The sequence below is a fragment of the Artemia franciscana genome, chromosome 8 (genome assembly GCF_032884065.1).
Source record: "Artemia franciscana chromosome 8, ASM3288406v1, whole genome shotgun sequence".
NCBI classification, from domain to species: Eukaryota; Metazoa; Arthropoda; class Branchiopoda; order Anostraca; family Artemiidae; genus Artemia; species Artemia franciscana.
The window spans coordinates 28,971,465-28,997,335 of NC_088870.1; the positions used below are offsets into that span (position 1 = coordinate 28,971,465).

The 25,871-nt window shown below is 34.9% G+C and overlaps 1 protein-coding gene across 1 annotated transcript in view; it reads right to left on the reverse strand.

Moving 5' to 3' along the window:
- LOC136030251 (ryanodine receptor-like) overlaps window positions 1–25,871 on the reverse strand; it is a gene marked incomplete in the record, with an annotated part of 328,739 nt that overhangs the window by 131,667 nt on the left and 171,201 nt on the right. The window contains 7 exon segments of the mRNA XM_065709092.1: window positions 82–248; window positions 3,528–3,759; window positions 5,459–5,679; window positions 6,697–6,975; window positions 11,217–11,411; window positions 21,579–21,703; window positions 22,572–22,726. Of these exon segments, the coding sequence (XP_065565164.1) occupies window positions 82–248; window positions 3,528–3,759; window positions 5,459–5,679; window positions 6,697–6,975; window positions 11,217–11,411; window positions 21,579–21,703; window positions 22,572–22,726 (1,374 nt within the window).

Here is a 25,871-nt window from a genome sequence, read left to right on the forward strand (position 1 = left end):
ATATATTTTTGCCATATATCTTCACAGGAGTTCGGAGCAAAAACGTTCATTATTTTAGAATGTAATATGGGATAGACTCACCGCTCTGATGCAATAGGGACAGGATCATACGGTCCGTCTCCTTCTGAAGACGTACTTCTACACCAATCGTCGTCAACATTACTCATAAGAGCATAATCTGGGGGCAGTGCACAACCAATTGCAGATAAGCATGGTAAAGCCTTTCCGAATAAATCCGGATCATATTCCTGCAAAGAAATGCATTTACACTCGTTTCTTTATGCATCAAATAAGTTATAATATTGTTCCTAGCCTCATATTTTGATGATCATACGTCACTTCCTTATTATCAGGCAGGCATATAGACAGGTATTTATATCGATGAGGGTGCATTTAAAGAGGGTGGGGATAAAATTAGAAAAAAAGAATAAAAAGTTAAGTAATTTTATAGAATGTACAACAGATTATGGTAAAAAATCGTTAAAATGTTGATTTTTTTTTTCAAAGAGGAAGCATAAGCCCAAAACAACCTTTCCCTTACGAAAGTGCCTATTTTCTAGTCAAAAATCCTATTTCAAGGTGTTTTTTTTTCCTTTTGCTCAATATATAGAATTAATCTAACTTGATAAAATCTTTCTGCAATAAACGTTCTGGATAATAATAAAATAGTTCCATTGCTATACTTCCTCAAATACCCTGTCTTGAAAACAGATTGATTAATGTCTATTAATCTACTCTCAAATCCATAAGAAACTTTTCGAGTCAGGTCCACTATTTCTTCAAATTTCAAGATATTTTTAAATCTAAATTATTGTGCAAAAAGGCTTTATGTCATGATCAACCTGTAAAAAGGTAAAAAGCAAATAAGTGTTCACTATAGCCCTGAGAATTCTTGAAATATATCTAACCCTATGTTGAATTCAGGTCCATTCTTATGAAGTTAATGGCCATTTTTTAAAAGTCTCTATCTGACAAAGAACACTTTAATCTGAAAAGCCGTGATTCCAAGTCAATAAGCAAGTTAATCACGAATTAAGTTAGAGCTAAGACTTCATATTCCCACACTTTACTAGCCATCTGGTAATGGCTTTATATTTTAACTCAGCGAACCGATTCACTCTTATTGCTGAAATTACTGCTAATAGCAGTTTAAATCAGTTAAAAGGTGCCTACTGAAAGTTCTTTAAAACACATGCTCTTTCTCAACTCTTGCCTATTTCATGCCACTTCCTTAGACATCATCAATTATTTAGAATCTTTGGTAATCATTTTCAACTACGATTTTAGAATGTCTAGCACTGTATGCCCATTCTTACTTGGAAAGACAAGCCTGTCAAAGACAAAAATCTTAAAAAACGGCAGCAAAAGCTTCCTTTAAATGACAAATTGAAATTAAGAGCATTCTTATAATTTTATGCACACTTCAAAATCATCCCATTTTGTTAGAACAAGGATTTATTATCATTCTAATTATTTTGTGCTTCCGTTCTATTTAGTATAAATCAGATGACGTTGAATATTTACTTTTGTAATTTTATGATTTTTCTTTTTTTACGTGACCTAGACTACTTTTTTTTTACTGTCACACTCTGAAATTCCCCACAAACTTCTTTCAGTTTTACTTGAGTGCCAGTCTTCCCTCATTCGTCGGCCAGTAATTTATTTTTATCTTCATAGTTTTTAGGTGAAGTTTAGAATTTCTTTTGATCCTCTCTTATGGTTAAAAGATAAACTGTCTATGCAGCAACAAAATCATAATTACTAACACCACTCACTCAAACGATCTCATAAGAGAGACTTTACCAGTTTATATTGGATAGGAAAATTTTTATTAAGGGTACTTGGGCAATAATGCAAAAAAACAAGAAATAAGGCTACCATTAATAATAATAATTAATAATTTATTTGTTACCGGCTCGTTATGACAATTTAAGCGGAGTAAAAGCATTAAGGAAAGAAAAACAAAATAACACAAACAATACAATTAATACAGTCTAATCAAAGGGTGGTAAGGACCCAAGCGCTGACAGGCCTCAGCACCTAATCTAGCATAGAGTTTTTTATAAACAAAAATAATATCAGTGGCACAAAACTTTCTAATAATCCTCTGATTTCTATAAGAACGCGGCAGATACAATAAATATTTGCAATAACGAAAATATAGAAGTCTTATACCTTGCAAATCTTGATTATTCAAAAACGGGCGCAAACCGGAAAGAAACAACATAGAATGATCGCAATATGTAGAATACATTTACATATTGCGATCTAAAGTTTTACATTACATTACATTAATTAACTTTTACATTAATTTTACTTCTTGGTGAAATTTAAAACTAAAATAGAAGACTCATCTAATAAGAGGTTTCCTGGTAGAAAACCCTTTAGAGCCACCCTGTGTGTCTCGATGACAAAACTTTTTGATTTAAGCTTAAATGAACGGTCGTTTGCTATTTTGGTAAGTTGCGGGGTTGCGTCTATGAAACTTCCACGAATAGATTTACAACCCAAATTAGGGTAAGTTTTTTTCAAGTTTCTACATCCCCCAGGCTCCTGCCCCCCATAAAATTGACACCTTACGAACTTCTAGAGTTAGACATGTAGAGTCATATTTTTGGACTATTCGGTGATTGGAGCTTTCCTGAATGCATCTAAAGCCCATATTAATGTTTGGGTAGAAGTTTTCAAACTTAAACCTCCAATCTATTTTTATTTGGAAGACCCAATTTGTACAATTAATTCCCTTTAAAGAAAAAAGTAAAATTCACTTAGAATCCAGCTCAAAATCCAGAAAAGCACCAAACTTAAGCCTGAAGGTTAAATACAGCTAGACTATAAGCCTTGCTCAGAAAAAGAAAGAAAATTTGAAGTTAAGACAATTATAATAGAAATATGTTAGCCGGATTTTCCAACCACTCAAAATAGGCATGTTATGACACAAAGATCCTAAAAACCCCTTCCCAGATCCTAAATGTGATGTAAAACAGTTCCACAAGTTTGATTCACCTAAATAAACAGCATTCAAGTTAGTGAAAAGCGGTTATAGCGCACTTTTACCAATTTTTTCAACGAATACTTTATACCATTGAACTTAGTACTAGTATCGTATTACACTTGCACCTACATCACTAATGACAGATACACAAATTTATTTAGTTGAGTCAACACCCCGAACTGACAGCATGTAGGCTCTCGTATTCTAGAGGAGCTCAGATATCTTTTTAGCTTATGTGAGCTCTCACATATATTGCTTTTATTGTCAGCTAGTTACTCGACATGTCTTTTTGTCAAGCCCAATGTACTAAGTTTCTTTGGGATCGTCAAACCATTGTTTTAACATATATTTTCGTCAATATATCATGTTCTGGTGATGTATTCTAATACTAAATCATTATAAGGGTACTTTTTTCATAGAGTTAATTGCAGATGAAGATATTCGAATAGTTCGAATGAAATATCCTATACGATATAAAGTAGATGAGGACCTTGAACTACAAAAAGAATTTATATACATAAGCTTTAATTACCATTCTTGACAGAGAATCGAATATGTTCGAGAAAAGCATCATTGTGAGTTTTTTTTCTTCTTCGCTCGAAGAGCCGTATGTTCCCTGGCCACCAGAATGAGCATAGTACTTGCTACATCTGTCGTAGTGCAATGTCAGCAGACGAAGAGCCACCGTTGTATACTCCGTAAGGTTAGAAACGTCAATTGTCAGTTTGCGAAGTAGCTTCAGTAGCATAGAGGGCTGCATCTCTCTGTTTTGATAAAAAAATAAAATAAAAACTCTGTTTTTGGATACTTTTAACGGTTGTCTACAATCTAAAGCCATGCATTCCATGAGATTTTTTTTTCTTGGATCTATCATTTTACAATATTTATATATGCAGTAACGTTTCAACAAGTACAGGGATCTGGAAAATTTGAAAAGTAGAAACCAAAACAAACAGATGAGTTATATGAAAAATAAAGGAGAAATCACAAAACTTCTGAGATTTTAATCTCTTCCCCATGCACAGTATACTCATGAGACCTTTGAATTGTGCAACTCGTCACCAAGTAAACATTACTCTTACTAACCGATTCGCTATCAGCATAACACACTGATAGCGAATACGCAGGGCGGGTTTTTCCTGTTATTTGCAACGCAAAACCGATTTTAACAATAAATAAGCAGACACAATGTTTGACGGTCATTGTGACATCGAGTGCACTCTTTGTTTCTTGAAAAAATTCATTTAAACAAAATTTTAGTCTACAACAGCTTGGAATTATGTAGTAAGCATAAAAAAAGAAGAACAAAAATAATTAAATTTGAAGTCATAACTTTTCAAAGTTTTATTTTGCTTTTCTTGCAATAAAGATAAACTTGCCGGCTAGGGCACAGAAAACTATCTGTACTGAAATGGAGGGATTCAGTCAATAATTTCATTAGCCCCTGTACACTTCAGGTAACGACAGAGGTCTTATACTTACTAGAAACATAATGACAGAATGCAAGACTAAAAGCATTAGTTTGATTTTTAAATTTTTGCCACTTCTATTTTGAAGCTTGTGTTTTAGAAGACATTAAATGTACCATAACTAAAGAGGAGATCAGAATCCCATTCTTTATTTCCTATCAATTCTTCAAAAAAACAGATTTTAGCAGCTTTTACGGTCAATAGAACTAATTTAACGTAAAACCAAGGTCTCAGGTATTCTAGAAGATACTTATTGGTTGTTCCCAAATTAATCAGAAGGTAAATGCCAAGGTCTTACTCCAACAAAACCTGTCCAAAGTCTAATTCTTTTCTAGACATCACCTCCCTCAAGTTCATATTTATTAGGACAGGCAATGATTTATAAGTTTATTTTGTTTAATAAAAAGACAAGAAGAAGATTGAAAATACCATATTTTGTCAATCATGGCTCATCAGATAGATGACGCTAGCCTATAGATATGTCGGAGCTTTGAAACTCTGGTAAACGAGGCTAAAATTACAGTTCGCTATAATTACATTAAATAATCATGGCCTACCAGGAGGCACTGGAATAATAGCAAGATAAGTCATTCCCGTGTTCCAGTCTTTTTGATTGTCTGTCCCAGATTATTTTCAGTCTCTATATGTTGCAGACCATTTCCATATAGGGACTTTTTGGAGTGAAATCCCCGTGAATCTTGTGAGAGCACAGCAAAATGATGCTTTGCCTAGAAATAGTGGTCCATGGGTTCAATCCCCGCTGCCGCAAGGTCGGGCAACAGATCTGATACCTATCCCTGTAAAAACATCCAGTAATTGAAATGTCGGTTCGGAGCCCTGTGGCTTTGCCACTGGCCTTTTGCTCTATCAGTAGCTCTAGAGGATCTTTATCTTGTATCTTTTAATCCCTTTGAATATAAACTAAGCATTGCTTCATATTGAATTTAGTAGGAAGATAATTATACCTTAAAAATTGATATTTCGTTTGACTTACCTGGTCAAAACAATCAAGAAATCAGAAACAGCGTCTCTTTGACCCTTAGTAAGCATTCTGTTTTTCGAGAGCCGATACACCGTGTGCAAGGTGGCATCTAATAAACTCGCATAATTGTCTGCTTCAGCATAAAACTTTGCGTGTTTTATTAACAAAGGTAAAATAGCATTCCCAATGTATCTGTTCAAGGCAAGACCCATGTCTGACTCACCACCTTGAACCTGAAAAGTGAATAATTTACAGCTGAGAGAAAATTAAATATATCTGCTTACTTCAGAATAAACTACTAGGGAGTGAAACATTCTTTTGACCTGTATTTTATTTTTACGTTGCCTGCATTCTTCAAAGTATCGATATGCCTTATATCGATATGCCTTAATCAATCGATATGCCTTATTTTAGCATTGCAATCCAAATTCCAAGAACACAGTAGTGCTTTTAAAAACACAATTCGAAGTAAATGTACGATTTTCCCAGAGCTTTTCATAAAATATTTTACACATTTATTGGCAATATTCTTTCTAGATATTCTGAAGAGAACTGCTGGATCATTCTTAGGCAGGTAGGGGGAAGAGGGGTTCCTACCTTTTTACACCTAATTTTGAATCTAATATAGGCTTTGTTCAGTAAAGTATTTGATCCAGAAAATGTTTTAGCAGGAACATAATTTGGTTTTAATGGAAAATCAATATACGCCTGGCATAACTTGTTACACTTGGTCAATAAATACCCCATTAATTGATAATAAAAAGACATTTCTAGAAGAACAGAAGCGGCCAATAACAAATTTCAATTCAGAAGCCCAATGAATAATAAAAGAAAATGAAAAAAAAAACTTCCCAAATTAATAACACACATAATACTAATAAGCAGTGAACAATTGTACAGTAATTTAATGCATTATTTTTCTGGTATGGAATAAAGCGCTGATTCTACAAGTAATCTTAGTTAATCATAAGTTTCGTATATCATAGCCATAATTTTACACTTACCACCCCAAGGTATGAGCATGTTAATATATTAGGGGATAAACTTGAAAATATTAAAAATATCTAGCCGAATATAAACCAATGTGGTTGAGAGTTGTTTCAACACTAAATTCTATTCAAAGTTTAAAATAGCAACAATAGAATTACTAAAGAAAAACACTTGCGCTATTTTTCCAAAAATTGTATTCTGTCTAAAGAATATTCCAAAAAAAAGAGGGATGTCAAAGATTGCAGGAAAATTATGTTCACCTTATCAAGAACAGTTGCTGCCCTCATATCAGGCAGGAAAGCATCTTCCAGCAATTTGAAGAACAACTCTTTGTCTTCGATTCCGTACACACGCTCCAAGAATAGAACCACACTCTGTTTGTGTGCAGGAATCAGTCCACTAGGCATATCAGATTGAGGCCCATCTTCTCCTGTTGGCGGATTCTGAAGAGTAAACTTCACACTAAGCACTCCACGGAGGTCTTCTAAGGGGACAAGGGAACGTAAAATAGCACGGGCACGTAAAGATTCATTCTTTCCCTGCAAAACAAAGCAAGTTATAAAACTAAGATGTTCCAATTACACACATATATAACTGATATATACCAAAATATATAAAACATAAATTTATAGTATTGTGAATTTATAAGGCATGTAGACTAGCTACTTCGGGTGATTATTTATTCTGTATCATTAAGATTTATGTGAATGTAAAAAATATCATATAGTAATCCCATATCATTTTATTTTTCGGAAAAACTTTCAATTCTACAGCGTTTCGATGTTACCGCACCTAAATACTAAAATTTTTAAGCAAAATTGTCACTAATGTCCAATTTGCCTCGTGAAATCACATTTAATTAATCTACCATTCTTTAAGAGTCATTCAAGTCATAGATAATAGCTTATTAACAATGCTGATACTCATACCTGCAGTCAATGCGCAGGGAGGAACGTTGTTTGTTGAGGGGTCAAAAAGGATCCTTCCAACGACCTAAGGTGGAAATTGTGCGTGTCTTAACCTTCTACCAAGTTTAAGTTTCAAGCTCAAAGGGTTTATTACCAAATGCACATAAATCTCAATTAATCGATATACTCAGTCCATTCCTGGACGCTGAGAATCACATAATTTACGTTTTAAACATAATACACAGAGTGGCCCCTGATCCTACTCTCTGACACAGCCTTACCTCTCTTTTTTAAAAAAAAAACTAACCAATTACCTCACTGCCGCTAGCCAAAGAGGAAACCACTCAATGAAAAAATAATAGGTCAATGGAACAATTTACTGATAATCCTCTCCCACTTATGACTCGGTTTGAAATTTGAACTTGACCTAGTTTTCGGTATTCGTCAATTCAGTGCTTTTACTTTGGTTAGTTAGCTTTTTTGTTTACTTGCTTGCTGACTACAAGCGTAAAGGATATTACAGCTGTATTTTTTTAGAAAGTGGAGGTTTTAATATTGTCCCCCTTGCGTTTAAGTCTTCGTCTCATGTTTTTCTAAGCTAAGTTTTTTTCCTGAGCAGACATTATAGCAAAAACATTCAACAATGGCGGTGACCCAATCATCGTTTGGAAAAGCGATTAAGGACTTGAAGGGACGCCTGATTTCAATTTCTACTGGTCAATCTTCGATCAAAGTGCACCAAGCTAGTGCAAGCTCGATACGGTTATGTCCGAGATACAGTCACTTAGGAAAAGCTTAGAAGATAAAGATGCTGAAATAGTAGAACTGCGATCTCCTGCGATCTTTCAACATGCCGTGTCTCAATGAGAATCGCGGAGTCATCAGCGTCGTTAATTGACAATATTTTCACAAATTTTGCGACACTGGGTTGTAACGTTATAGTTGAAGATACTTCTGACGATTTTATGATCCTGTGCGACCTTTAAACCGGGACCCCTGCACTCTCTTCTATGAGAACAAAAACACTGGACATTGCTTCAATTGATAAACTGTAAAGTTTATTGTCCCAAGTCGACCGGTCTCCCTGCTTAGAATGTGACGATGTGGACAATGCTACTGAGTAATTCATCGACCAATTCTTAACAGTTCTTAACAAGGCATATCCTTTATCGAGCCGGCAAGCTAGACGTTATTTTAAACCGAAGAAACCATGGATTACAGCTGCTGTTCTGTCTTCTATCCGGACCAAAAATAATCTCTTCAGGAAATTCATGTCAGATCCTACACATAAAAATTCATACTATCTTCATGAATTTGAAAATGCTGAAGGGTCTTTAAAAAAGACTTGGTCGATTGTTAACGAATGCCATGGGAAAAAGAAAATGGAAAACCTTCCGGAAGAGATATTATCACCAAAAGACAATAAAACTGTTAAAGGAAAGCAAAATGTTGTTGGTGTCCTAAATGAGCACTTCAAAAATATTGATCACGTAACAACACTTGAGGCATCAACTCGAAGTTCAGCTGATTCAGCATATTCTATTTCCATGCCGCCTCCATCGGATTGCTCTTTTTTTCCTAACGCCGGTGTCAGCAGAGGAATTACAGCAAGTTATGTACCAATTGAAGGATGGGTCGTCGGAAGGTTTGGATGGCTCGTCGACAAGCCTATTAAAAAGGTCTAATGCCAGATGATACAGAATTTTTAGCGCGTATTATCAATTTCTGTTTTTCAAGTGGACGTTTCCAATATTGCTTAAAGTCTGCACATGTTTTAGCCCTGCATCAGGGTGATGGCGCGAAAGATCCAACAAACTACAGGCAATTCTCAATCCTATCTTCATTCGCAAAAGTAATTGAACGATGTCTTTATAAGCACATAGTGAAGTTTTTTAATAAGAGGGGATGTTTTAATGACCTTACGTTTGGGTTTAGGAAAGATCATAGCACTGAAGATGCAATCCTGTCACTCAGACAGTTTATAAACGACACTTTGGATAAAAATAAAATTCCGGCTACTATGTTTATTGATATAAATAAGGCATTCGATACTATTTGTCGTGCAATTTTGCTTTTTAAACTGGATGACTATGGTATACGTGGATCGGCAAATTCTCTGATCGAATCATATTTAACTGGGCGCACTCAGTTTGTGGATGATGTAAATACTACCTCTTCACTACTCGGTATCACTGGTCAAGTCGGTGTTCCTCATGGGTCGATACTAGGACCTCTACTCTTTCTTGTTTATGTTTACGACATTAACAGGGCGCTGGAAGATCTCGGGCGCTGGAAGATCTCGGGCTAAACATCTTATTTGCTGATGATACGGCCTGCACAGTGTACATGATTTTCTCACGTACTGGCCAGTCACTACCTGAACTTAGTAGACTACCCATTGATGAATCTACTTATTTAGAGTGTGTATTTAGGTGATCAGAATATGAGTTGGAAGGAACAATTGCTAAATTGCTGATGAAGTTGGGAAGGAATGTTGGAATATCGCGGCATTTGACATTTATTCTACCTTTTCATGCAATGAGATCGGTATATTTTGCCCTAGTCTATTCTTATCTGAGTTATTGTCCCCTGATTTTCCTGAACACGTTTAAAACTCATATAAAACCACTTCAAAGACAGCAAAATAAAGCACTGCGTATCGTAAGAAATTCCATCCCCTCCCCAATATCCCTACCATTCAAATCACCAATTAAAAGTATACATTCTTTCCTTAATATATTACTTCTGGATTTATTATTATCTTTTCGATGTTTTGTATTAAGTATTTTGCCAAAATTCTACCGAATAATTTTTATACTATGGAACTATTTAACCAACGCAAGCATGATTATGGAACGAAGGGATGTTCTAAATATGTTGAACTCCGAGCGTGCACTGAAAGATCGAGGTTCTCACTCAGACAGTGCATAATCAAACTTTTGAATGTGCATTGGTCGGGCCTTAATCTGTTGGTACACTACGGAATATATAAAAATTTTTATACTTTTTTTTATGTATATATATATATATATATATATATATATATATATATATATATATATATATATATATATATATATATATTTATATGTATGTTTATTTTGTGTTTTGCTGTTGCATTGGTGATTTTTTTTTCATTATATATATATATATATATATATATATATATATATATATATATATATATATATATATATATATATATATATATATATATATATATATATATATGTATATATATATTTCCCCGTGGCTTTACTTCACTGTTCTGTTTTTTGGTGATTTGTTATGGTAAGTTCTCCATTTGGCTGCTGGCTTGGGGTGACGCTTGGTAAGTCATACATTTTTTCTTTTTATTTATTTATAAAAAGTGTGATTGTGTTTAATTACAGTTTTAATAATAATATTTTATATTATTATTATTTTTAATAAACATATAATAAATATATTATTATTTTTAACTTATTAATTTAATAATAAGTTAAATAACAATATTTAATATATTATTACATAATAATATATTATGTAATATATTATTTCATTTTATTTGTTATTTATTTTATTTATTTATGTTTATTTATTTTTATTTGTTTTAATTGCCCGGTAAAACGAGCTAGACTCACAGCCGGGTATACCGTTTTCGTAGTTGTATTTAGTTTGTAAATAAAAAGAACCAGAACCAGCATCGACTTAAAGTTTTCTTATTACCCTTTAGGAATATGAGAACCTGGTAAACTTATAAGTGAAGAGCTCTAAGCATGCACGCTGTTGATTAAGATATAGTGAATCAGGATTTCAGCCCACTTTTTTTTTCAATTAGAGTTCAAGTAGGCGACTTGCTCAAGGAAAATATTTAAGAGCAAAAAATTAACCTGTGCGATTATTGCAGAATCGGGAGCACATCTACCTAACAGATCAACCAAAGTGCAATAAAAGTTCAGTATAGCAGCACCAGTGTCAATATAATCCTCGTCTTCATCTCCAGCTGGTAATGGGTGATTCAATGTGTTGTCAATATATCCACCATCTTCAGTCTGTTGTCGCATTGCTTGAATTCTTTCAGACATCTTGAAAAGAAAAAGAAAACAAATGAATATAAAAATTAGACAAAAAGGGTTACTATGAAACATGTTGAAGAATAGCCTAAATGAAGCAAGAATTAATACAACGAAAAAAAGTACAATCGTTCTTGTCATTTCAGTGACGAATGGTATTAGGATTGCTAAAGGCAAGAATTTTATATTTTTATTTGTAATTTATTTGTAATGTGTGAGGACGTTCGAATTCAGCCTTTGAACTGTGACGACGGAAGCTGGATTATGCTTTGCATTTAGTTGGATTGTACAATAAGCGAAGCTGTTGAAAGTAAGAAAATTGCGAAATGTTACAAATTTTCTAATAACAAAATATTATATCTTACCGACAGTTTGATCGAATACGGAATAAGATTTTTGAATATCCTTTAGATTATGGGGAAGTAAGTTTTCGTGCCCTATAAAATGGGCTTTGTGTACATTTGTCCAGTTGTGAACATTCTACAGAGACAAATTATTGACAAAACAGATAAGGATGCTGTTGTGATACTAGCAGCGAAATTTTTCGGAAAAGATGCGTTTAAAGAGACTATTAAAATCTGTCGTGATATTTTGAAAGTGGATATTCTTGAGAGGCGCCGGGGATCACGTCCGAGTGCAGCTTTTATAGCCTACTTTTACGAATTGCTATCAGACCGAATCTCAAAAGATGATCCTGTTCCACGATTTATGATTATGAACCCATCATATCTTCTGATTTTCCCGAGCGAACCAAATACTAAAGTGGCAGCAAGATTAAATGACTGTGTTCGAATATTAAATTTCCTCGTTGAAAAACAAGAGTCCTATAGCAGAGGTATGGACGAACAAAACTGCTTGTGGCCGTTCCTTCCTAAGCCAGAAAATTGTAATGCAGAGCAACACTTTGGTTTTGTCTTTTTTTTTTCTAGCAACCCATTTCAGCTTATTCCTAGAAAGTGGCAAGGGTCTAACCTCTGCGGTGTTTACGGAAAGTGTGGACCTTATGCCGGATTGATGAATATGACTTTAGATTTTAGAAAACTTCACAGAACTCTTAACTGGGGCCAAAAATCTATTGTTTCTACCCATTTTTATTCGTGGTTTCAGTTGAGTTATCATTCGGTTTTTGCACTTGGGATTGCGGTAGAGAAACGGTATCAGATGTACCTCTTAAACTTTAAAAGTTCTCTCATAGCTAAAGAAATCAGAATTTATCCTTAGCTCCTTTCTAAGTGAAGACGTTAGAAACTTGGCCTACGGCAAAAAAGTCAACTTTTGAAGTAAGACAGATAGATTTTTTTCGACGGCAGTCGATAGCTCTTGATGAGCTGATCAAAACATATGTAATCCATTTTTTGGTAGAAAAATTCCTTTATGAGATTTACCAGTTTGAAAGTTTAAAGCGGTCTGACAACTTCATTAGTAAGGTACACGCTGAAACCAAAAATAGGCCGATACCAGTTGTAAGACATGTAGGGGAGTTTTAAGCAACAGTCGGCTGTTAGCTCACAATCATCTTCGGCAGTGAGGGGTTCGCCACTTTTGCAAGTTGATGTACCTATTATTTGTTTCCGGTGTATTTGATGGTAAGACCAATTTGGTTCCAGTGGTAAGACATGTAGGGAACTTGTAAGCAATAATCGGCTGTTAGGCTACAATCATCTTCAGCGATGAGGGGTTTGCAACTTTTGCTAGTTGCAATGAGGGGTTTGCAACTTTTGCGAGTTGGTGTATCTAGTATTTATTTTAAGATCCTTACAGATTAACAACTTCAGCGTTTAGTCGAAGTGAGGAAACAAAACCAAATTGTTGATCTCGCAACACTTTACTCGGCGAAGCCAAACAAAGATTGCCTCAACACCTCACGTTGCCCATGCAACGTAGATCTAGTTTACCTGCTAGTATGCAGTCTTCCAACCTCGTTAAGCAGCGCGAGTTTATTTCAAACTTAGGGGCTGAGACAAAATCGACCATGTTGAGCAACGGAGAGATAAGCTACTCGTGTTTATGAAAGATAATGGTTCTACCTCATCGGTCGTAAGTGCCCTACAATCCGGTTCACGCATCAGTGCTAAGGTCGTAAAGAAGGAATATCTAAGAATTATATGGATTGACAAAGGCTTTGAGGAATCATATATTATAGGTCTAGTTAACTCTGCTGTACAAGCAAAGCGCTTTGGAGTTAGTTCAGTCGTGCAGTTGTCCTTTAAATCTTATTAAATAAAAAAAAAAAAAAAATTTTTTAGCTGAAACTAAGGAGCGACATTAAAACTTAAAACGAACAGAAATTAATCCGTATATGAAATGAGTTGTCCCCTCCGCAATCCCTCGCTCTTTCCGCTAAAGCTTTTAATTGTTTTAAAAAGTAGAATTGTGGCAAAGAGTCAAACTTTAGCGTAAAGAGCGAGGGATTGCGGAGGGGACAACTCATTTCATATACGGATTAATTTCTGTTCGTTTTAAGTTTTAATGTCGCTCCTTACTTTCAACTAAAAAAATTATTATTTTTTATTTAATTTCTGAACGTTTTTGAATTAATGCATGTTTGGTTTTGGCTCTCCGCACGTAAATTATTAAAATGAAATTTGTATATTAATTCTTTTTTTGGCTAAATGGCTTTCTCTTAGTTTTGATCAGACGATATTGAGAAATAAGGGATGGAGAAGGAGGCCTAGTTACCCTCCAATTTTTCTGTTACTTAAAAAGGCACCTAGAACTTTTAATTTTTAACGAACGTTTTTATTAGTAAAAAATATACGTAACTTAAGAATTAACTTACGTAACAAACTTTCATAACCTTATATTTTTATTATGTATACGAGGGTTTTTTTTACCCTCGTTAATACCTCGCTCTTTACACTAAATCCTAAGTTTTTTCCCAATTCTTTAAGAATGACCCCTGAATCAGAAAGGCCGTAGAATAAATAGTTGAAATTACTAAAAATACTTTAGTATAAAGAGCAAGGTATTTATCTTCTCCTAAATACCTCGCTCTTTATGCTAAAGTATTTTTAGAACCTCTCATATGCGTAACAATCTCTGTTCGTTTTAAGTTTCATTGCTACTTCTTCCTTTCATTTGAAAAAACGTTTTCATGTTTATTTTTCATTGTTTTTTTTTTATAGTAATGCTAGAGAATCCTGCGCCCTTATCATTGAATTTTTCTTCCCCCATGACAGATTCCTCCAAGGAAAGATCCTCCAACATAGCCCCCTCTCCTCAGCCCCACCCCCAAACAAAATAAAATCCCCCTGAAAACGTCTGCACACTTCCCAATAATCATTACTATATGTAAACACTGGTCAAAGTTTGTAACTTGCAGCCCCTCCCCCAGGGATTGTGGGGGAGTAAGTCATCCCCTAAGACATAGTTTTATGGTTTTCGACTATGCTGAACAAAATGGCTATCTCAAAATTTTGATCCGTTGACTTTGGGGAAAAAATGAAAGTGGGAGGGGGCCTAGATGGCCTCCAAATTTTTTGGTCACTTAAAAAGGGCACTAGAACTTTTCATTTCCGTTAGAATGAGCCCTCTTGCGACATTCTAGGACCACTTGGTCGATACGATGACCCCTGGGGAAAAGAAAAAACAAAAAAAAAAACAAATAAACACGCACCCGTGATTTGTCTTCTGGCAAAAAATACAAAATTCCACATTTTTGTAGATAGGAGCTTGAAACTTCTACAGTAGGGTTCTCTGATACGCTGAATCTGATGGTGTCATTTTCGTTAAGATCCTACGACTTTTAGGGGGTGTTTCCCCCTATTTTCCTAAATAAGGCAAATTTTCTCAGGCTCGTAACTTTTGATGGGTAAGACTATCAAAAGTACTATCAATTTTTTAGAGTCTTGGTTACTATTGAGCCGGGTCGGTCCTTACTACAGTTCGTTACCACGAACTGTTTGAAATAGATCTCGATATCGCTCAAAAGCATGCATCAAAATTGATTATTCGTTTTTCTGGGTGTCAACTCCATTGAATCAACCCAAGCAGTGCTATAAATGCCAAGGATTTGATCACTTTGCACGTGAATGTATGAGTGTGCCTAAATGTGGTGAATGTGCGGGGCCCCATGTTAATAGCCACAATAATGCATATTTAGCCTCCACTGTGAAATGCGTAAATTACGGTGGAATCCACAAAACCAACAGCTACTCCTGCACCTTGTTGAAAAGCTGTAAGCTTGCCGCTCCTTCGAGCACTCAAGCTTCAGGCTGATACCCCCCCCCCGCCTCGTAGGCATGAACCTTCGCACCGAACCTGAATGCGTAAACCTGTGTTTTCAGAACGTAAATGGAGCAAGAGATAAGTTAATAATTTTAGCTGAAATATTCAAGTCATTCGAAGCAGTGTGTGTAGTAGAGCACTAGTTAAGTGGCGTTAATAGTAATCAGTTGGAAGTTTCTTGTGAACACAAGTTCTTCATCTGTCCTGCAAATTCACAGGAGGTCGTCCTTCTGGCGTCATTATGATTGGAGTGAATAAGAGCCTTAAGTGTATTTTACTTAAAACCAATGATACATCTGTTGCAGTTGATCTAGGCTATACCATTATTCTTGCAGTTTATATGCCTACTAATTACAGAAACAGACAATCTAAAGAACATTTTGCAAAAGTATGTGCCAGTGTCTCAAAAATTTCTCATGATATACGAGCGTCTGGTAGTGTCATCTTGCTTTGTGGCGATTTTCAAACTGAGCTTATTATTCCTAGTTTACCGGGGTCCCAGATCTTATTATCATCACTTCCGAGAGATCTAACTTTGGCAATGGATAGCAAAAATAATACTTATGTTCATAATTCAGGTAGCGTGATAAATTTGGACATTATAATTTCAGACCTTGAATCGTTAAAACAGTCTCTTGTCAAAGTATCGGATGAAATTTTGATTAGTGATCATTCTCACCTTGAAGTGTCTGTTGTTTTAAATGTTTTATGCCATATTCGTTGCAGTCCAAAATGGCTTCAGAAACAGCTTTGGGATAGGATAGATTCTCAGCAAAATCAGAATTCAATTTTACCTCCTTTTTCAGTCTCATAAATTTCACTCGCTAGAATTAGATATGTATTATACTGAAATAGTTCAGGCTATGAAAGTTGCGGCTTCCCTTCGGATGCTGTTATTAAAGTGCATAGAAATACACAAAAAAAGGATGGTCTGTTATACCATGGTTCGGTTGAAACAAAACAGAAACATCAGCTATGGTATCAAATTTGGGATCAATGCAACCGACCGAGAAATGGCCCCCTTTTTTAGATAGTTGAATAAAAAAATATATATATATAAAGTTAGTAGCAACATGGAAGAAGCAACAAGTAAAAGATACATCAACCAAAATTAGGAATAATCGAAAGTTACTTTATAATCAGGTTAATGGATTAACGTAGTCATCAACTGAATTATCTGACCAAATCCCGCTATGACAATAGTATGTACACTTTACTTCAGTTTTTTCGTCCAGCCCCCCCCCCCCATCAACTGAATTGAGTTATCGTGAATTGTTATATAAGCATTTTTATCTGTTTAACCCATGTAAAAACCTAGTTTGTTTTTCTCCATCTTCGGTTTTTGATTCAAATTAGATTCCTAAAATGTGAGAAAGCCGCAGGACCAGATGGTTTATTACCAGAGCACCTTCTGTGTGGTACTACAAAATTATTAGAGCATCTTACGTTATTTTATCAAGTAACTATAACACATCATTATGTCTCTTCTTTTATGGGAGAAGGTAAATTAGTTTGTATACGCAAGAAGGGCAAGGATCTCTCACACTGTTCATGATACAGATCTATAACACTTTGTTCTTTTATTAGTAAATTATTTGAAAATATTTTACTCCCATATTTAGCAAAAAATGTGCCATGGGGGTCCATCAGTTGGGTTTTCGAAGTGGTGTAGGGGTTCAAAATGCACATGCAATATTTCTGGAAATAATGAACACCATTATAATTTTTAAAAACAAATATTTGTGTACGGAGTTGATGTTTCAAAAGCGTTTGATACTATGCTGGATAACCACGCTTTTTTTTATCGTTGTTGCGTAGTGGAGTTAACCAGTTTATAGGCCAGTGTTTGACGGGTTGGAATGGTAATTCATCAGTAAGAATTTTTTCGGAAAGGCGACTTTCAGACCAAATTTCTTTACGTCTTGGAGTAGAACAAGAGTCAATTCTTAGCCTCTTTATATTTAATAACGCTATTAGAGCATCCACACAGTACCTACCCCCATACGTGATTGACGGTATCGACATCAGCCACTTGTCGTATGCTGATGATATTTTGTTATTTTCGGACAATTTAATATCAACTCCGAATGCAATTAATACATTACACTACCATCTACGGGAGATAGGATTAGAGAATGAAACTACTAACAGAATTCTTAATGGCAAATACTAATAGGGATTTCCAGTATCATTCAATTAGGGTGGGATCACTGAAAGTTCTTGATAAAAATTCCATTAATTACACTGGGTTGCCTTTTGGTCCGTCAATTAAAGCTACGCGGGAGTTGATGTTATCGTCTGCATTAGGAAAACTTAGGAAAACGTATGGCCTGCTAGTCAGGGTAAAAGGTCGTTTTAGAAACAAACACTGGCACAAATTTATAATTCAATGTTTGCACCTCATGTATTTTTCATTGTCCCATTTTTGAAGTTTTTAAGTAAAACTGATAAAAAGCATATCCTCGTATACTTTTTTCGGTTTTGTAAATATTTTCTTGGAATTCCGCTACGGTTCAAAAATAGGTATATTATACGGAATATTCTATATTCCTGTTAAAACGGATCAGCAATACGATCGGTTTCTTAGACAATCTAGAAAAATAGAATAAATGTTCCCCTTAATTGTCTTGTTTATAGTTTTGCCGCCATAGCTTTAATAAAACAGCTATTTATGCGGTATGTATTATGAGTGTTTATACGTTACGTTTTATGAGCGTTTTTAGTTTCAAGCACTAACGATCTATCATAAACTATTTATTACATATTTACAAGTTATTATGAGCATTATGAGCTACTTATTGTGGTCCTTCTCGTTAGAAGTGTAATTTTATATTTTCCAGTTTTCTTTTCATTTATTTCCTATACTCCTCTGTGTACATACATGTAAGTATAGAGGGCATAAATAATAATTACTATTATTCCTTCTAAAAGAGGTGGTTGGAAAGAAAGACTCAATTCTTTGCAGTCTCAAACACATATCTTATTCTAAAGGACTTCACGAGCTCAAAATATGTGTAATAGTGTGTAGAACGATAGACGTAACATCATTACTAGATATAATTTAAAACTACACTTTGTAAGACCTTTTGTTCATCCCCACTAGACAACAGCAAATACTCCCGGAGGCCAACCTATTCTGTCTGTTAGCTATATGCTGGAGCAAGGGTCCTGAAAGACTGTTCAAAATTCGACACCCCATTGAAAAAGAAGGTAGGTAAAGAATGGTAAAATAATTAACAAAAATTTGACTGAAAGACTCAAAGCAGAGATTTCTGAATGATGGAAAAATTCTTGATCTCTCAAAGACGAGATTTTAAGTTAATAGGTCACGAAGCTTATGAAAAACCTGACGTTTGACGAAGCACTAACAAAACGAATGCACTGAAGAAATTTCTACACATCTTTGTAGTCCAAAAATATCTTTTATTTGATAATGTATGAAAGCCTAAACAATTTCCTGTGGCACTGAACAGTCACCAAAACGGTTGATTGCGGTATTTGCTTCTAGAAGCAAATACTCTAAAAGGTAATGCATAAAATTGAAGGAATTAGAAACGAAATATTAACCCGGGCTGATATTCTCATCCAATTTAACCAGGGTTTGATGGATACGGATGACAACAATATAACACTACCCTCATGGAGGCCAGATAAAGCGCAAACATGCAAAACCATAACTGTGACTGTTGCAGCAAGTTTGGCTAATCTCCGCCCACTAAGTTACTTTGGAAACCGTCTCCAACCTGTAAACAGCGGTAAAATCAAAACAGGTTCTAAACAGACATAACTTTGAGATCAGATGTAGCTTCCCAATAAGTTTGGTTGGAATGAGCAGCCTTCTTTCGACAAATGTGCTGGGAAGAATTCAGGGCCAACTATTTCTCCTCTCCAACAGAGGTCAAATCCGTGACGACCTCAAGAAGGTAAAAGTGGGACATCAACTGCTATAAATGATTAGGTGTTGGCAAATAATACAACCGCATTCAATACATATCCTACTAATTCAGATTTAAGGAGCTTTGAAACACCCACGAAGTACGAAAACTCACCCAAGAAGTACATCAAGTACCGTTGACCCTGAAAAGGCAAAGGGTGACATTTTTACCTCTCATGAATTCGGAAAGACCCTTAGAAGGCAAACCATGAAAAATAACTCTCGCTTACCATCTAGTTTTGTTGAAATCCGATAACTATTCTGGTAGATCCCTTCACTACAAGAATCTGTACTCCTCTTCACCACTTCGCCACGGAGTTAGGATCAGCCTGGACCACAAGGAGAACACTACCCTTAATTTTTTCCACAACATTTGGTAGACACTTGACAACCTGTTCTTGTTGATATCATGATAACACGAATTTATAGATCAGCTCTACCATATCACGTATTTAACACAAACTCTTGTGTTAAAAAAAAAAAAAAAAAAAAAAAAAAAAAAAAAAAAAAAAAAAAAAAAAAAAAAAAAAAAAAAAAGCTAGAAGCCTTACCCTTATTTCCCAATAACCCGTTCTGGTATGTAGTCACATGATGACAGGAATTTAGGAAACACTCACCATTCTCTCCCTCAAGACATTAATCACATTCTGATCCCCAAAGGGCATAACTAGGAGGAAACTTTTACATCCCAACAGGCTCGGTCAAAATAAAGCAAGATCTTCTGGTAGATGTCCTTGAGGACAATAATTTAGAGATCCCCTCTCCACTCATAGTGTTTGCATTGTGTCAGCCCTAAAAATACCGTTCCAACCTGTTCTTTGTCGTATCATCAACAAGCTTATTTGAATCCAAATTCTCTGCCAAAATATGAGCGAAAAATGAAATCTCCAACCGTCCAGAAAATAACAAGCCTAATGGTGACAAGCAAATAACAGGTCAAAATTTCACACAGTTCAACAACAGTCATATATATATATATATATATATATATATATATATATATATATATATATATATATATATATATATATATATATATATGTGCAGGAGAGTCTAAACACCGTCTTCTAATTACATATTTCCCATGCAAAATTTTAGGAGGAGGAAGGGGGATGACTAGAAATGTTATGATCTTTATTTACTTTTTTTATGCCACGGATGTGTAGAAATGTAAGTAAAGACTCCACCCAAGGTTGGGTAAGAGGAGCGGTCAACTAAGTGCATGTTCTAGAAGTATAACATTATTAGATCCCTAAAAGGCTTATTTTCACAGCTAAGATCCTTTCGTTTTGTTTCCTTGTTTAGGATCCAAAGTTTAGTACGCGAAAGAAAACGCTACTTTTTGTCCATGAAAGTTACTGAAAGTTTTGCAAACCTTAGAGGAACTCTTTTTTTTTGTCTCATGATGCCTATTACTGAAAGAAGTTTCAAATTTTAATATATTTATCTGACTGTTGAGCATCTAAAAAATAATTCAGCAGTAGTGTTGCTACAAGACACAGATAAAGCCTTGAACAGTTCTGTAAGACAATGCTGGGTAACTAACTTAGAGGATTTTCTAATCCTTTTCAGTAAAAGTTTTCATTAAAACAAAACCCACCAATGATATATCATCAAAATCCTTCAAAATTCCCCCAAAAAAATTCACTCGACATAGACATTATGGCTCATCTGAGGCGCCATTCACTTTGCTGGAGCGGCAAGATTCAAATCCATAAGAAGATAGTGAAACTACGAGAAAGCTCAATTTCAAATATTTTTGAAGATTTTATCTTTTTTTGGCTAGAAATCTTGCATTTTTTTTAAGCCTTTATGTGAGAGGGTAGGATTCTGCAAGTCTAATGTAAATGAAGTCCCTCCAGCGCAAAGTATGATAGTATATAGTTATTCAGTAATGAATTAAGCAAGAGAATAAGTTTAACTTCCTGGAAAATCTGAGTAGCAACTATTGCATACCTATTTACTACATACTATACATACTATTACAATTACTATATACAACTACTACAAGTATATACCTTATTTGCTTCCACAATGGCTTGAAGCAAACCTTCTCCTTCTCCTCTTAAAGCCGGTCCAAGACACTCTGGTCGACGAATAAGGAGTCGAATAACAAGATTGGCGTTTTCTTCCACACTTTCTCCTGAAAATACCAAGTAAAAGTGGATTTAAGCAAGATTTTCCTCATTAAGAAAAGGCTGAAGGCAAACAAGACAAATAAAGGTGGAAGACTTACAAATAATTTGTGTTTTGCTCCTGATAAAAGTCAGCTAACGAATTACCGTAAATAAAAGCAATTGCTTAATAGACATTCATTAAAACAATTAAAAAAGGAAATGTCAAAATTTTAGTCGGGTGGGTTGCTTTTATAAAACAGAAAAGAAAAATTATAAGTTTTTTTTTTAGTATTTGTCCATTACAAATTAGCTACAACTAATTTGAAAATAATCATGTGATACTAAATAGCAGGTAATTTTTTTTTATTTTACAACAAGAGTCTGTCGCTGTGTACAAAGGATTTTAATTTTTTTTTCCTGTATTTTGAGGGCCTGAGCCTGTCTTTAGAGCCTGATCCCTAAAGACAGGCGAGTACATCTCATTATAGAGCTTACATACGGTCAGTATGTTTCATTAAAAGGTGACAATTACACTTAGTTTGTTGAGCACGAGGTCTTATATTAAAACGAAGGATGATAGTTGTCATAATTAAGGCCCATGAAGCCAGTTTTTTCAGTTTAGAAAATCATCCCAAAACCACCAGGAATAAATTTATTTACTATATACCAAAATGAAGCCACGTAATTCAGGTGTATAAAATGATGTTGATACTTTTCCGTACGTAAACTCTAAAAGAAAAGAATAAAATGTAGCCATGAAACTTTTGAGAAAATTTATTACCACTTTATGACAGAATTGAGAAAAAAGTGGACAGATCAAGTTCATGCATAACTATGCAAGGCGTACGGAACTGAAAGTAAATAAAAGTAATTAAAAAACGTTTGTGGACATACCATTTACCCAAACACAAAAACGAAGGAAATCAAGGTATCTTTCTCCTTCTACTGGATCCCAACCAAGGTCTGGATACCCTTTTTCAAGCAGCTCACTGTTCGACTGAAGACCACAACGGGAAAGATAAATAGCAATCTTCTCCAAATAATGCTCCCTGAAAAATAAAAGTGTCGAAAAAGACCCAAACAAAACACAAAATAACAAACATATAAGAAAATACACACAAAAAAAAAACAGACAGAAGAAGGCCGAATATCACAAAGACCTAGACGTAGAACGAAAAATTGAGAAAATTTATATTACATGTGAAATGCGAAAATTGAAAAAATTTGCAAAAAGGATATAAAATTGTAATGGATTGCTTGAGGAAAGATAAATCAGACTTTTCGTTATTCTGAGGAGTTCTAATGTTTTGTCACTGAAACTTACTGAAATGGATTTACAACCTACAGTAAAAAAAAGGCTTTTAAAGTTCCCAAGCCTATCTTTTCATTCCTTCCAGAACACTTACTTTCCACGAACATGGAGCAATTTAGTGATATGTGAATACAGCGCACATGAACTGATGGAAGGCCCAAATTAAAATTCACGAATCTGTTTCCCAGTTCCTCCCTCTATATTTCTACTTTTGAGCTCAAACATTCTACAAAATTGATTCCACATAACCAATAAAACACATAGAAATACGACATAGATCATCCTGAGAATTATTTTATTACAGCTGCTTCCGAGCACTTCGAGCAAACAGTTCAAGAGGTACTGACTCTAAGCAGAACTTATAAAAAAAAATCTATTCGATGTTTCAGACCTGTCTCCCTAGAACCCTACAAGTCTCACAAGTAGTGATGAGTGGAGTCAGAGCCTCAAAGCAACTTTTCTAGACCCTTTACAGGGCTGTAACCACTCAACTACGCTTTCAACGAAGATAACAAGTAATGAAGCTTACTGATGATTTTTTTTGTAAAAGCAGTCGATTAGAATTAATCAGAAAAAGATCAGAATCAATATGGCTGATTTAGAAGTCAAAAAAAAATAGGATTGGGTGCCTTGAAGGTAAATTAGTAAAAATTAACTTTTTAATCGGAAACAGGCGACAGGAGTAATTGACTCAAATGAACATCTTGTGAATCTCACCAGACTCAAACACGCAAGCATAAGAGAGTGTTAGAAAAAAAGGAATATTTAAGGAGACGTTAGTTTTAAATAGGAAAAAAAATATTCAAATCAAATATATTTAAAATCTAGTAGATGAAAGTAGGATATAAATCGAAAAGAAAAATAGTGAGTGAAATATATTGAAATTCTACCTTAAAGTACAGAAAACAATCCCAAAGGTCTATCTACCACCCTACTTTGAATGAGGAGCGACCTCAAAATGTCTGCTCATGGCAAAGTTTTGAAGGATTTAGGTACTAAATCTCCTATATGCAAGACGTAGTGTCCCAAAGGTGAACTTTTTATCTTTCTGACAATAATAAAAAAAAGGATGTGAGACCTATAGCTCAGCTGACCATAACTAAAATACATTCCTAAAAAAAAAACAAGTCTTTAACAAATGCAGCTTTAAACTATTTTAATTTGCATGGATAGTTATAGCAAATAACGTGTTTGAACAAAAATAAATCCAACAGCAAAATGCTTAGCGATATCTCAGCCATCAGCAATTGAAATAGCAGGAGAAATTTACCTATAGTGACCAACTAATACAAGACCCAATTTTTCATATGATATGCTTTGAGTTTCGGCGGGCGAGATGAAACTCTACAGATACAGACTTTTAGTGAGAGAAGAGGTTTTGCTTGACCAAAGCCATAAAATCCAAACTCTGTTTAATAAAGAGTATAAAAACATTATTGCGAACAAATATTGATTTTAAGAAAGCACAAGCAACCACTAAAACGGGTTACACTGTTAGCAGTCGAGGTTTCTCAGCATATTACCAATAGCACATATTGTGTTCAAGGTCGTATCCAGGGGAGGAGGTCAGGGGGTTTGATCCCCCCCACCCAAAAAAAAATATTCCACTTCACAAAAACTAATCAAAAATCCATATAAACAGATTTTGGATGGGTTTTTAATTTCCCCCCTGAACAAACATCCTGGCTATGCCCTTGATTGTGTTTGTAATTACGTTCGTTATTAAAGGCAATGCTCGAACGTTACCAGCGGAAAGAGTCATATGCCTCCCACATATTATTTTTTTTTAGTCACTTCGTATGGGAGTGTCTGCCCTCGAAACTTCAGAGGGGTCTTATTCGATAAGACTTAAAGTTCAGGTGCCCTTCTTAAGTGTTGAAGGTGATAGGAAAGCAGACGGTTCAACAAAGGGGTATAAAAAAGTTTTTCAGCCGTTCAGCTCGAAACATACACCCAAAATTGAATTATAAAAATAATTCAAATTTGGGGGCATAGATCCCCAAAATAGGGTTATTCCTAATCGGTTTGAATCTTAATAGAAAATTCAAAAATCTCTTTTTATAAGGTCACGAGCCCAATAAATATTGGGCCTACAAATTGAAAAAAAAATCCAATCGACCTGAAATTATCAAGAATTACAGCCTGGAAACATTTTTTAAAGGAATAAAGGAGGCCAAGAAATGTTGCAAAAAACTTGCTTTCCCCGATCAGTTTGAAAATAACAGCCTTCATTCCCTGGACCAAATAGAGTCTAATGCGAAAGAGCTAGTTTAGCCCCCCCCCAAAAAAAACCCCAATGCACAGGAAAAGTTCAAATTTTTGATGGGAGAAAGGATTAGAGGACCTGGAAATTGGCCAATAAGATCGTTATCGTTGATCAGTTAGAAACTAACAGCCGTAACTTCCTGGGCGAAGAGGAACCTATGTAAAACCTGTGCTGGGGCAAATGGGGCCTGAAAAAGAGCCAACTTTTTTCTCTAGACCCAGATTTGGTAAGTCATAGAAAGGTATTTCTCGATCAGCATTGAAGTCATATCTAGAAGGGCCACAAAAATCTTAACGAAGATACATAATTCCGAAAAATACGAGGTATCGACTCATGACGTCAGAAACTAGGCTTAACATTTTTGTGTATCTTCTATAGTCTACCACCTGATATAGTATATCACGTGTACGATCAAACATTACCTGTTCTTGGAATATTTTTTAGACTAATTTTTTTTTTAATAAAAGCTATTTTTAAAACAAGACCTACAGTTTCGAGTAAGATTTCAGTGAAAAGAAAGCATTTTGAAGCGTTATGTTATCTATATTTGATACATGAAACTGGGCAACAAATTTTGTTTTCTCCGATTAGCAGGAATTTACAGGGCATTCAAACT